At 35.9% G+C, this 12,774-nt stretch overlaps 1 protein-coding gene across 5 annotated transcripts; it reads left to right on the forward strand.

Moving 5' to 3' along the window:
* Window positions 1-246: 246 nt before the first annotated feature.
* LOC102600707 (kinesin-4-like) lies at window positions 247-12,487 on the forward strand. 5 transcript variants are annotated; one of them, XM_006353737.2, is made up of 23 exons: window positions 248-1,188; window positions 1,299-1,446; window positions 1,548-1,689; window positions 1,783-1,940; window positions 2,023-2,133; window positions 2,550-2,826; window positions 3,019-3,146; window positions 3,268-3,351; window positions 3,455-3,532; window positions 3,610-3,702; window positions 3,801-3,830; window positions 4,202-5,788; window positions 5,877-5,958; window positions 6,087-6,182; window positions 6,271-6,450; window positions 6,547-6,653; window positions 6,735-6,913; window positions 7,130-7,294; window positions 7,417-7,670; window positions 9,749-9,912; window positions 10,960-11,079; window positions 11,652-11,716; window positions 12,224-12,487. In XM_006353737.2, the coding sequence occupies exons 3-21, from the start codon at window positions 1,587-1,589 to the stop codon at window positions 11,077-11,079; spliced, it is 3,996 nt and encodes a 1,331-aa protein (XP_006353799.1). In that variant the 5' UTR covers window positions 248-1,188; window positions 1,299-1,446; window positions 1,548-1,586; the 3' UTR covers window positions 11,652-11,716; window positions 12,224-12,487. The 5 variants fall into 5 exon arrangements, with proteins under 5 accessions (XP_015166968.1, XP_015166971.1, XP_006353799.1 ...); XM_015311481.1 differs by having other exon boundaries at window positions 248-1,446; XM_015311482.1 differs by lacking the exons at window positions 11,652-11,716; window positions 12,224-12,487 and having other exon boundaries at window positions 247-1,446; window positions 10,921-11,044.
* The last annotated feature ends 287 nt before the right edge of the window (window positions 12,488-12,774 follow it).

Here is a 12,774-nt window from a genome sequence, read left to right on the forward strand (position 1 = left end):
TGTATGGGTTTTCAAAATTTAAAATCAAACCAAACCAAATATCGGTTTTTTTAATCGGTTTGGTTTGAATTGCGGTTCGATTTGATTTTTTAACCATAACCATGAACAACCCTAATTGTGGTAAATAGTTCCGTGAAGTAATAGGACCGGCAAATTTTAGGTGTCTAATTAAAAAAAAAACAAGTATAAATTAAAAAAAACAATAAAAATTAAGGGCTACTTTATATATAGAGAATAAATATTTTTAATATTATAACTTTTTGATCACCTTGATTGAATGACTCATATCATCCTTAATTGAGTGAGTCAGGTCATTTACCCAATTGTAAGATGAGGGATGATATAAGTAAGCAGAAATAAAAAGTGGGGAAAAATGGACCTGAGATGTCCGACGTAAACGGAAAGCGGTCAGGTATTGATTTAACGGTGCACAACATGCAATAGTAACTGAAACTTGCAAATACTTACATCTCACTATCAAATATTCATCACACTATTGCTAATAATAGCAATGAATAAAGATTATGTTTTCTGAATAAGAAGCTGCACAATTTAATTTTTGCCTTCACAGGTTCTTTTCTGTTTCTCCTTTTCCTTCACAATATCAGTTGTTTTTTTAAAATTATTTGAAAATCTATTTGTTATTTAGGTGTATTCCTTCATGGTATATATCCTAGATTTTTTGTTCTTGATTTCCATATTTGCATGCAATTGGTACGATTAATTGTGTCACTATCTCATTTAAAAGATTATATTGTTAGCAGAACGACAACCCTTGGGCCTATATTATTATATTTAGTTTAGGAGTGAGGGTGAAACTCCAACGCTTGACCTTGCTCTGGTACCATGTTATTTTGTGACCATCTCATGATATAAGTGGAGATTCTTTGAGTCTCAACTTTGAAGGGTAAGATTAATATTGACATTATTGTATATTGGGTGTTGAAATTAGTTATTTTAATTGCAATTTGATTATTATAGTACAAAATTCATTAATTATGTACATTTGACATTTATTAATTTACCATAAGTTGTAAGCTTCGCTTCAATGAAGTACACTTCATTTCTTGCTTTTCGCTTCAAGACTAAACTTACTACCTTGGGGTAGTTTGGTAGCTGGTATGGATGGGTGTTATGCAGGTATTGAATCTTGCATAAATAATATCACGTTTGGTAACTGGTTAGGAGGTAAGCTATTCATGTATAAAATTAATACGGTGTTTGGTTTGTAATTAGAAATCCGTATAACTATAATACATGTATAAGTTACAAGGGAATCTGTGTATTATTCTATGCAGGACAGAAGGTGGAATAAATAATACATGAATAACATTCATAACTAACCAGCTACCAAACGACCGCTTAGTCTATAAGTGAATACAACAATTTCTTGCTTTTCGCTTCATTCCAGTGATGGTCTAAACATTGATGACAGATTGCAGTGAGGTATATTTGATTTGAACATATAGATGACACAATCGCAGACTGTTTCGCTTGTTGTGACTTTCTTGATTTGAGCATTTCTACTTTATATATATGTGATGCAGATATCTTCCGAATTGAATGTTGAGCACTAATTTACTATCATGAACTCTATCCTGGATCGCGTAGCCAAAGATTATGGTAGACGGAACAGCTCAAGTGTGTATAGTAGTGGGGATGTCTTTGAGCCTTTGTCAAGTAGTAACGGTGAGGCTGAAGAGACAAAATATTTATTCCATATAGGCTGATCAAACTCTTGATCTGGCTAATTCCCCTGACTGTGCTTTATTGTTTCTACAGCTAAGCAACGGGCAAAATTGGTAGAATGGTTTAATAGTGTTCTTCCTCACTTGAGTTTGCCAATAAATGCTTCTGATGAGGATTTACGAGCATTGTTGATTGATGGTTCTATCTTATGCCAATTATTGAATAAGTTGAAACCAGGTTCAGTACCTGAGGTAGTTTATAACATTTTGATTTTACAGTATGCTGGAGTAAGTATGGCTTTGTCTGTTGACTTAACTGTATCTTTTGTTCTAGTGTGGTGGTACAGTACACTCTCCAGAGCTACGTTCAGAAAATATTAGAAGGTTTTTGTCTGCTATGGTTGAAATGGGCTTGCCCAGGTTCCACGCATCAGACTTGGAACAGGTTAATGAATATAAACTGGTGCTCATGTCATAACTAACTCATGTAGTTCATTTCTACTTATGATTATAGGAAGTCCTTGTTCTCCCGTTTGGCTATTTTGAAGTTGAAACTTGAAAATTTGAGGCTTTAAAGTTGTGTTTGGACATGCATTTTACTTGGAGTTTTGTGAGTGGAAGTCTCAAAAATACAACAACTGGTCCAAGCCCACTTGAAATTTCATGGCCAAACAGATATTTGAAGATAAAATTTCAAAATCTGATCCCAAATATATGGCCAAATATTAGCTTAACTTTGCAGGCCATTTGAGTTGTGTAACTTTTTCCATATGTAGAAAAGTGTTATCCTGCTTTACTTTTATATAGTGAATTGCCATCTATATTTCATTTTAGCTCTATTAATAATGATGAATTGTCCAGGGTTCCATGAAAATAGTACTGGAAAGCCTTTTAACACTTCGGGAAGAATTTAAGCTGAATGATGGAGGATACAATTCAAGCACAGTATTATCCAGTAAATATGGAGCTGATGCAAGCAGAAGATGGAAATTGTTGGGTGAAAATTTGGGATGTGGTGATTTTTCATACATAGAAGAATTTTCATCAAGAACTCACTCTACCTCATCCCTAGGAGAACGGATGAAGACAGGATCAGATTCAAAATTCCAGCGTGCGTTGAGAAGTCCTGTAGTGACAGGTAATGTAATATGCAACATAAAAACACGTTTACAGATGGCATAGCTGTTTGCTATTTGCTTTGCAATCATCAATGTTCTTTTGCTCTTCTTGGTTTTAAGAAGTTAAGCAATTGTTAAATTAGGTAAATAACTGTTTGCTCTTGCTACTTCTCCAAACTCCACATGTCATATCTTCTTTCTGAACTTTGTAGAGCCATCGGCCGCGTTAATACATCACGTTGGACATAAGTTCCATGAAGTATTTCAGCTTAAACAAGGGAGCTACACTGAAATTCCTGCTGCAAGGATTTCGGAAATGATGAGATCTAACAGTTTGGATGTTAGTAACAAGTTCCACCCTCCCTTTTGTCAATGAAGCTATCTTTCTAGTTGGATAAATTCTATTCTTGAAGGTTTGAATTTGTACTTGTTCCACTCATTTAATTTTTTATTGCTTTCAGATTGCCCCAACGCAGTCACTTCTAAGTGTTGTAAATGGGATTCTTGATGAAAGCGTTGAGCGGAAGAATGGAGAGATACCTCAAGTCTGCACTTAATTTGCATATTTTGACCTGTAGAATTTCTGTTCTATATGAATACATTACAAAATATATGATCTAACATTAGTTGGATGTCTAAATCTGTCAGCGTGTAGCGTGCCTATTGAGAAAAGTGGTGCAAGAAATTGAGCGGCGGATATCTACTCAAGCTGAACATCTTAGAACGGTATAATATGTAGCTGTATTCTCAATTTCTCTTTCCAGTGGATATATTTCATATCATTTTTCTTTCTGTGCCTGCAGCAAAGCAATCTATTCAAGTCTCGTGAAGAGAAATACCAGTCAAGGATCAGAATCATGGAAGTCCTTGCAACTGGAACTAGTGAAGAGACACAGGTAGTTATGGACTTCACATTCTAGGAAAAGTTCAAAGTCTGCGATTATTACGCTTCCAGAATTACTACCTTTACACATCCAATTCTTCTGCATTTCAGATTGTCATGAACCAGCTTCATCAGATTAAGGTAATTTTCCAGTTTTTTCTCTACCCCATTGCTAGCTTTGGTTCAGAATGTTCTCTTCTTTTGTGTGCTTTTAGCACTTACCATATCACACGAATCGGATATCCTGGAAATTAAACCAGCTATGCTTCATCCTATTTCTTCATCTCATGATTGAGGACATTATCATTGCTTGCTCAGATTAACAGTACTCTCTTTTGCTTCTGACTAGAAGTGTCGCGTATAATTTGTTTGTTAATCTTGTCAAGTGAAATCTGTTATTGACTGCAAAGAATATGATGCTAGAGTCTAGGTAGTTCCAAAAAATTCAGCTCCATCATTTTTCTCAACAATCTTTAGTTTTACTATTTCTTTGTTTTTGAAATCACATGCAGAATGAGAAGAACAAAGCGGAAGAGAAGAAGAAAATTGAGGAGCAGGATGTGCCTAGATTGAAAGAGAAGGACGATCAAATTGCCGCATTGAAGCAAGAACTGGAAATGGCTAAGAAGTCCTATGAATCGAAAGAGAACGAAGATCATGGACAAAATATCACAGCTTTGAAGAAAGAGCTGGAAATAGTTAAGAAATCATATGAATCGAAAGAGAAGGAAGATAATAAAGAAATTATAGCTTTGAAGCAAGAAATGGAAATAGTTAAGAAATCGTATGAATCGAAAGAGAACGAAGATAATAAAGAAATCACAGCTTTGAAGAAAGAAATGGAAATAGTTAAGAAATCGTATGAATTGAAAGGGCAGGAAGCTTTGAAGCAAGAACTGGAAATAGTTAAGAAATCGTATGAATTGAAAGGGCAGGAAGCTTTGAAGCAAGAACTGGAAATAGTTAAGAAATCGTATGAATTGAAAGGGCAGGAAGCTTTGAAGCAAGAACTGGAAATAGTTAAGAAATCGTATGAATTGAAAGGGCAGGAAGCTTTGAAGCAAGAACTGGAAATAGTTAAGAAATCGTATGAATTGAAAGGGCAGGAAGCTTTGAAGCAAGAACTGGAAATAGTTAAGAAATCGTATGAATCGAAAGAGAACGAAGATAATAAAGAAATCACAGCTTTGAAGAAAGAAATGGAAATAGTTAAGAAATCGTATGAATTGAAAGGGCAGGAAGCTTTGAAGCAAGAACTGGAAATAGTTAAGAAATCGTATGAATTGAAAGGGCAGGAAGCTTTGAAGCAAGAACTGGAAATAGTTAAGAAATCGTATGAATTGAAAGGGCAGGAAGCTTTGAAGCAAGAACTGGAAATAGTTAAGAAATCGTATGAATTGAAAGGGCAGGAAGCTTTGAAGCAAGAACTGGAAATAGTTAAGAAATCGTATGAATTGAAAGGGCAGGAAGCTTTGAAGCAAGAACTGGAAATAGTTAAGAAATCGTATGAATTGAAAGGGCAGGAAGCTTTGAAGCAAGAACTGGAAATAGTTAAGAAATCGTATGAATTGAAAGGGCAGGAAGCTTTGAAGCAAGAACTGGAAATAGTTAAGAAATCGTATGAATTGAAAGGGCAGGAAGCTTTGAAGCAAGAACTGGAAATAGTTAAGAAATCGTATGAATTGAAAGGGCAGGAAGCTTTGAAGCAAGAACTGGAAATAGTTAAGAAATCGTATGAATCGAAAGAAAAGGAAGAGCATAGACAAGAAATTGCAGCTTTGAAGCAAGAACTAGAAACAGTTAAGAACTCGTATGAATCGAACGAGAAGGAAGATCATAGGCGAGAAATCGCAGATTTGAAGCAAGAAATGGAAATAGCTAAAAAATTGTATGAACAACACACCCTAGAAATGAAAGAAAAGGCTACAGAAGCTCAACAAGAACTTGAGGAGAAGTTGAAGGAGGCCATGAGCCTTTTGACAGAATCAAGAAATAGGATAAAGGAACTTGAGACATTTGCTCAATCAAACTCTCACAGTTGGAAGAAGAAGGAGCATATTTACCAAATATTTACAGACTTCCAGCTGGGTGCACTGCGTGTATGCTTGATCTCTTTTCGTCTTTTTAAATTTTTCCTAAAATGTCATTTATGTAGAATGTATAACTTGGACCTCCATGACTGTTCAGGAACTGAAGTTTTCTTCTCAGTCAATAAGGCAAGAAGTGGTGAAAACTCAGCAGAGCTACGTGGAGGAATTCAATCAACTAGGTCATTTCAGCTGCTTGAAGTGTTATACTAATGTCGTTTATTGAAGGCCATATAAGTATAAGATATCAAGACAAGTTTTAACATTGACTTAAATGGATTTTCCTCATGAAATCAAATTTCGATTACAGGTGCAAAAGTTAGAGCACTTGGACATGCAGCTGCAAACTACTCTGCACTCCTTGCTGAGAATCGCAAACTGCACAATGAGGTGCAGGAGCTAAAAGGTGTGATAACATAGTGATCTTCGTAATTTCGAGGACTGAAAATTAAGTACCGTTCTTGTTCATCTACTTATGTTTATTTTTCAATTAGGAAATATCAGAGTATATTGTCGAATTAGGCCATTCTTTCGTGGACAAAAGGAAAAGCAATCAGTTGTTGAATACATTGGAGAAAATGGGGAGCTGATTATTGTAAATCCTTCCAAACAAGGAAAGGAAGGCCGCAGGTCTTTCAAGTTTAATAAGGTCTACAATCCAGCTGCAACACAAGGTTTTCAGATTCTTCCATATAAATTATAATCAATTATTATATCTCTAATCTGTATAATTAACTCTAAAATTACTTCACCTTCCAACTCTTCTACAGCTGATGTATATTCAGATATTCAGCCATTAATACAGTCCGTGCTTGATGGATATAATGTGTGTATATTTGCCTATGGTCAGACTGGATCAGGGAAAACATACACAATGGTAATGAATTTTGGTATATAAATTTGTTAAATATGTTTATGTTTTTTCACTTTCCTGAAGTCAAACTTAATTGACCTACAGACTGGCCCAGACAAAGCGACCGAGGAGAATTGGGGTGTCAATTATCGAGCTTTAAATGATATTTTCAGAATTTCTCAAATGAGAGTGAACACCTTCACATATGAAATTACAGTTCAAATGATGGAAATATATAATGAACAAGTTCGTGACTTACTCTCAAGTGATGGTTCACCAAGGAAATATCCTTTTATTTACTGCATGGTATCTGATTTGTTACTTTCAAACATTAAATGATCGACCAGTCTGAAATATTCTTCGGTTTTAACTTTTTTCTTCCTTCCTTCCTCCCTCTTTGCTGATACTGCTGTCTTACATTTTCAATTAATTTCCAAAAAGACCATCTCAGACTTGCATATAACATGCATCTGGCTAACTGTTTTCCTTGATTTGCACACACTTGGGATAGTGTCCGCCCCCCAGCCTAATGGATTAGCTGTTCCAGAAGCAAGCATGCATACAGTAAACAAGACCTCTGATGTCTTAAATTTGATGGATATTGGATTAAGAAATCGAGCAAGAGGTTCCACTGCAATGAATGAAAGAAGTAGTCGGTCGCACAGGTTCCGTATAACAACTCTACAGAGTTCATCTACATACTTTGAAGTTTGAAGTACATATCTTCTCTTTTTTGTTACGAGTGATTTACTATATCATACTGAGATTAGCTGCAATATGTGCACAGTGTTGTCACTATTCATGTTCGTGGGATGGATATTAAGAGTGGTTCATCCATGTGTAGTAGTCTTCATTTGGTGGACCTTGCTGGAAGTGAAAGAGTCGACCGCTCTGAGGTGACTGGCGATAGACTGAAAGAGGCACAGCATATAAATAAGTCATTATCTGCCCTAGGAGATGTCATTTATGCTTTGGCACAAAAGAATGCCCATGTCCCATTCAGAAACAGCAAGCTGACTCAAGTCCTTCAGACTTCATTAGGTACTTTTTTTTATTTATCCTAGTTAGTCTTTTGATTTTTTTTCTTCCGGTAACCATGTAAACAGTACCATTAACAAACAAAAGTGATACACCCAAAGAACACCCATCTCCACAACCGCCTTCCAGGAAGAGTGCTATGAAGAATGAGCCTCCAACACAAAAAAACTAGTTATATCATCTGTGCGGTATGAATAACTGAAACTAAAAACAAAGAATCCTATGAATAAATTGCCAACATCTGTGCCCTCTTTGATGAATTTAACATCTCAATTCTTTGTACAATTTCCTCTTCCAATTCCTAGCTCTCCAGATGTGGTAGCCATCACCTTTACTTTGGAACTTCTTCCGGTGCTTCCTCTTTATAGTCATTAAGACTTGCTTCATGTCCCCTACCTGAATGTTAGGGTTATTATACACAATTAGTTCATTCCTAACTGAAGGGATCCATGCACAATCAGAAAACAAGTGAGAGCTAGTCTCCAATGTCTGTGTCTTACACAGACAGCTAATGGAGGAGCCAGAATTTTCACTAAAAGGGGTCAAAATATAAAGAAGTAAATCTTCGAAGAAACCAAGGGGTGTCCGTATGTAATATATATCCATAAAAAAATATTTTTACCTTGCTACACAGTTTAACTCTCCGACTTAAGTACATACAGCAAAAGAGATCGATCATCCACTTGCATCTTCAGTTTAATCAGTCTCTCTTTCGTAAGCAGACTGTCCACATTATAACTCTATGCATTGGCTGGGCTACAGATGTCCACACAAGATCTGTAACCTCCAGCTTCCTTTGCAACCTCATAAGATGTTGATAACTACTAGTGATGAAGTATACTCCATTAGCAGTTAAACTATACACATTCTAGTTATACCATATGACCATCCTATCCTTCAAAGAGTTGATTTTTCTCCGGTACCAGCTACTATCCAATGGAGCTTTATGCCCCCAGGTACTATTGTCATTTTTCATATAAATCCCATGGACCCCAACTTACCCACAACTAGTTTCCAAAGTAACTTCCCCACTGAATCTACATTCCAAGTTCTGCATTCTTTCACGTTTAAGTCCTCTATTCTTTCGTAGACAAGCTTTGTCCCAAGAGACGAGGCATGGTTTCCTCAGTCCTTCTGAGATCCCCCACATATGTTCCCTGCACTTTCTATCCACCTCCTTCAATATGCTCTGTGAGATAAAGGCAGACCCTGAAGCTATCTATAGAGAAAAGCACAACATTCAGAACTTGAAATCTTCCAGCATAGGATAATTGTTTAGCATAAGCAGTACTAAGCATGCTGGTAATCTTGTCAATTAGTTGTTGACACTCTAACTTTCTACACTTCTTAGAGGATATAGGCAGTCCCAAATATCATATTGGAAATACCCCTAGAGTGTAACCAGCAATATATCTTTCATTTGGTCAGTAACTCCAACTATAGAGATGCTAGACTTCTCCAAATTTGCAATCAAACCTGTGGCTGCACTAAAGTGATCCACTGCTTCCCTCGCCCTTAGCACGGAGTGTTCCTCTCTGTTGCAAAATATCATTAGATCATCAGCAAAGATTAAGTGAGTCAGTTTAACAGTCTTGCACATGGGGTGATATTTCATGTCAGGCAACTGGTACAATACGTTACAACATGAAATTGGTCTATATTGGCTAGCACTGTCAGGACAGTCAACCTTTGGAATAAGGGCAATATTAGTAGAGTTAATCAGGAGTCTTTTGATTCTTTCAGCAACAATTGAGCATGAATCATAAGCAAGTGCATCGGAGATATTTCAATGAAAAATAGAATATGTTTGACATGGTTGAGAACCTCCATGGTTTCAAAAAGATTTTGACCACACTAGGTAGTTTCTATATCCCTGCAATATTATCTTTTACATCTCGGGTACTTATCTGATAACTATTCTTGCTTATTTAGTGTTGAACTATTTATTTATGATATTTGAGTACCCGCTCGGATGTAAATTTCTTCAACATTTGTAATTCTGCAATAAGTTCAAATTGATCTCTTTCCTCATTAATGTCCTCGGCTGTTGATACTTGCACATTTTTTATTTTGTTATACAGGTGGTCAAGCAAAGACACTTATGTTTGTACAGCTTAATCCTGAAGTTGGTTCACATTCAGAAACCACGAGCACATTAAAATTTGCTGAAAGAGCATCTGGAGTAGAGCTAGGTGCTGCTCGAAGTAGTAAAGAGGGCAGGGATGTAAGAGATTTAATGGAGCAGGTGTTCTTTAAACTTTAAATGCTTATTAGTAACATTCAATAGTTGTGCTAGAACTGAAACATTATTTTATGCTTCTTCATTAATTACCTAACTTGTACGATCCCAGTCCAATTGTCAAGGTCTTGTCTGGTTTAGACCTAGACGCGCACAAATTTGACCCTTCGATTTTAACCCAAAAGGCGCCTCAATAGTTGGTTTTTAACTCTTTCTTATAAGGTCCTTAACCTTCTTCTCCCATTCTACCTAAGGTGTAATGCGCACCTCTTGTTCAGAAGTTTGCCCTTCATCATGGGCGTCACATACACTCCTCATGGAACTCAGCCTCCTCTCTGAGATTTTCCCCACCGTCGTACTGAGATAGAGGGAGTCCTACTCTAATACCATTTGGCTAGGCTCAATGAAGACATTACTTTAACATTTGGAGCAGGGTCGTTACATATGGTATCAAAGCAGGACTTCCCCTCAGTACGGTGGTGAGGCAAACCTCAGTGAGGACGCTGATTCCCAAGTGGGCGCGTATGATGCCCATGTTGAAGGGCAAATTTCTGAAGAAGAAGTGCGCATTACACCTAGGCCAAATGGGAGAAGAGAGCTATGGACCTTATAAAAATGAGTTCAAATCAACTGTAGAGGCGCCTTTTGGGTTAACCCAAGGGACAAATTTGTGCAAGTCTAGGTCCAAAATGGACAATACATAAACAATTTTGAAGAATCTTTTAGGTCTCTTACTGTGCATAAATATAATATGCCAATTGCCAATTTGTTGTATGTATGAGGATCAGAAACTTTTAGATGCACAATCATTTTTACTGTTGGGAGGACGTGCACTTACAAATCATCATCTTCATGTTCGTATGTGCTATTTTTTCTATTAAAAAGAAACACTAGCATTATAATAGTTTCGAGATAAGATAAAGTGTTTTCCCTATAATATTGTGCCTATCTTTTTGGTTTGCTGTTTGCAAGAAAACTGAGAGATATGATATGCAGCCTGACTTTACTTTGTAGGGTGTGACTTGGAGTCTCTTGTAATTTTTAATCTTCCAGGTTGGATCTCTCAAGGAAACGATATCTCAGAAAGACAATGAGATTGAGAAACTGCAGCTGATCAAAGATAAAAAATATGCTAATACTGGAGCCGCCAGCGAGACAAATAGTACTGATTAGGTATGGCTCCTCATCTCCTAGATTTTTTTTTTTGGTGAGAATTCCTGATAAAGCCAAAAGTTTTCTGGTAAGTTAAACTACTTAAAGGAGACTTATGTACTTAGCTTGATCTATAGTGATCAATTTAGACTCCGAAAGGATACCTATTGCAGTCTGAGTACTGAGAATCTTTGGATTTTGCAATGCATATATTGTAGAAAAACTGAGTGATATATTAAGTAAGTTGAAACCAACTTGTTTTCCAAGGAAACATTTTCTTGGAAAACATTTTCCTTTCATACCAAACATAGAGACCCAACTGGAGCGTGCACCGGGAGTCCAAACGGGGATGAACCTGATTCTGATATCATGTAAAGATATGACATCTGGGCCTAACTCGACTCCAAAAGTTAGCTCATGAGAGGAGGATTGTCCAAGTCCATATGTGGTTGTTTCTTTTCTGATTGTTTTCGAGCTTCTGTTGTATTATTATCGTGTTTGTTGCCCTGAGGTCTTGGTCTTAGACTGACTGGAGTTTCAGGTTAGTACGATTATACATAATATCTGATGGTTGTGTTTTTTTATGGACACAGGAATCTGTGTTGAAAGCAATCTTTTCCCTGAAAGGAGCCAAAAAAAAAGCAGTGGACACAGATAAGTAAGTTTATATCATCTCATTGTGTTTGCAATTGATAATATATATACACAGATATGTAAGTTTAAAAATCAAATACATCAAAATACAATAACATTATACATTCCTACACTATATATATCGAAACATGATTATCATAACAATATATTGTTAACTGCATAGAATCTAGAAAGAACATAAGTGTGATGAACTTGTAGTTTTGAATAGTTTAAGGAATAAGGCACAAGTACCACTAGACTATGACCGAAATCGAGAGACACACCTTTTTGGTTTACGTGGCCTCCAAACATCTCCCACGCGACTCAACTAAGTAGAGTCACGGAGTGTGCTACGTAAGCCAAAAGGAGTACAAAATTACAAAAAAAAAATGAGTTAGGGGGTAATATAAGCTTAGTTTAGTTAAGATATGTCTGGAATTTCGGTCATAGTCTAAGGGGTACTTGTGCCTTATCCGATAGTTTAAATTGAATTAACTGCTTGACTAGCATATCATATGATTTTTTTATGCAGATAACTGAACAATATTGAGTTAAGAGTTTCATTGGGTGGGAGTAGAGGATCTTGCAGTTAAATTATTATTGATAGGTTTCTTGTTTTTCTACTAGTGAGTAAAGCTTGTATGAAATTTGTAACATTCAAGTGTTGTATTACTAGCCATTCATCTTGGGGTTATGATTTTGAATTAACAAAGATACGAAGTGTCGTTTGATAGGATGTATAAGAATAATGTTGAATAAGGTGTATTAGTAATAATGTTAGTATTAGTTATCCAAATTTTATTACTTATCTATTGTTTGATTTGGTGTATTAAAGATAACATGACATAATTTCTAAAAATAAATAAATTTATTTACAAAAATATCCTCCACAAAATATGATGGAAAGGAAGTAAAAAAAGTTTGAGACACAATTATCTCTTTAACCATTGCTAATACATACATTAAAGCAATTTGCATTACTAATACCATGAATTAAAAAAATGTATCAAATAAAATACTAATAATACAAAAACTAATGCAAACATTATCAGTTTTCATCAATTTTAAAATATTGATAGCAAG

This window comes from Solanum tuberosum, unplaced genomic scaffold (genome assembly GCF_000226075.1).
Source record: "Solanum tuberosum cultivar DM 1-3 516 R44 unplaced genomic scaffold, SolTub_3.0 scf00160, whole genome shotgun sequence".
In the NCBI taxonomy this organism is placed as follows: domain Eukaryota; kingdom Viridiplantae; phylum Streptophyta; class Magnoliopsida; order Solanales; family Solanaceae; genus Solanum; species Solanum tuberosum.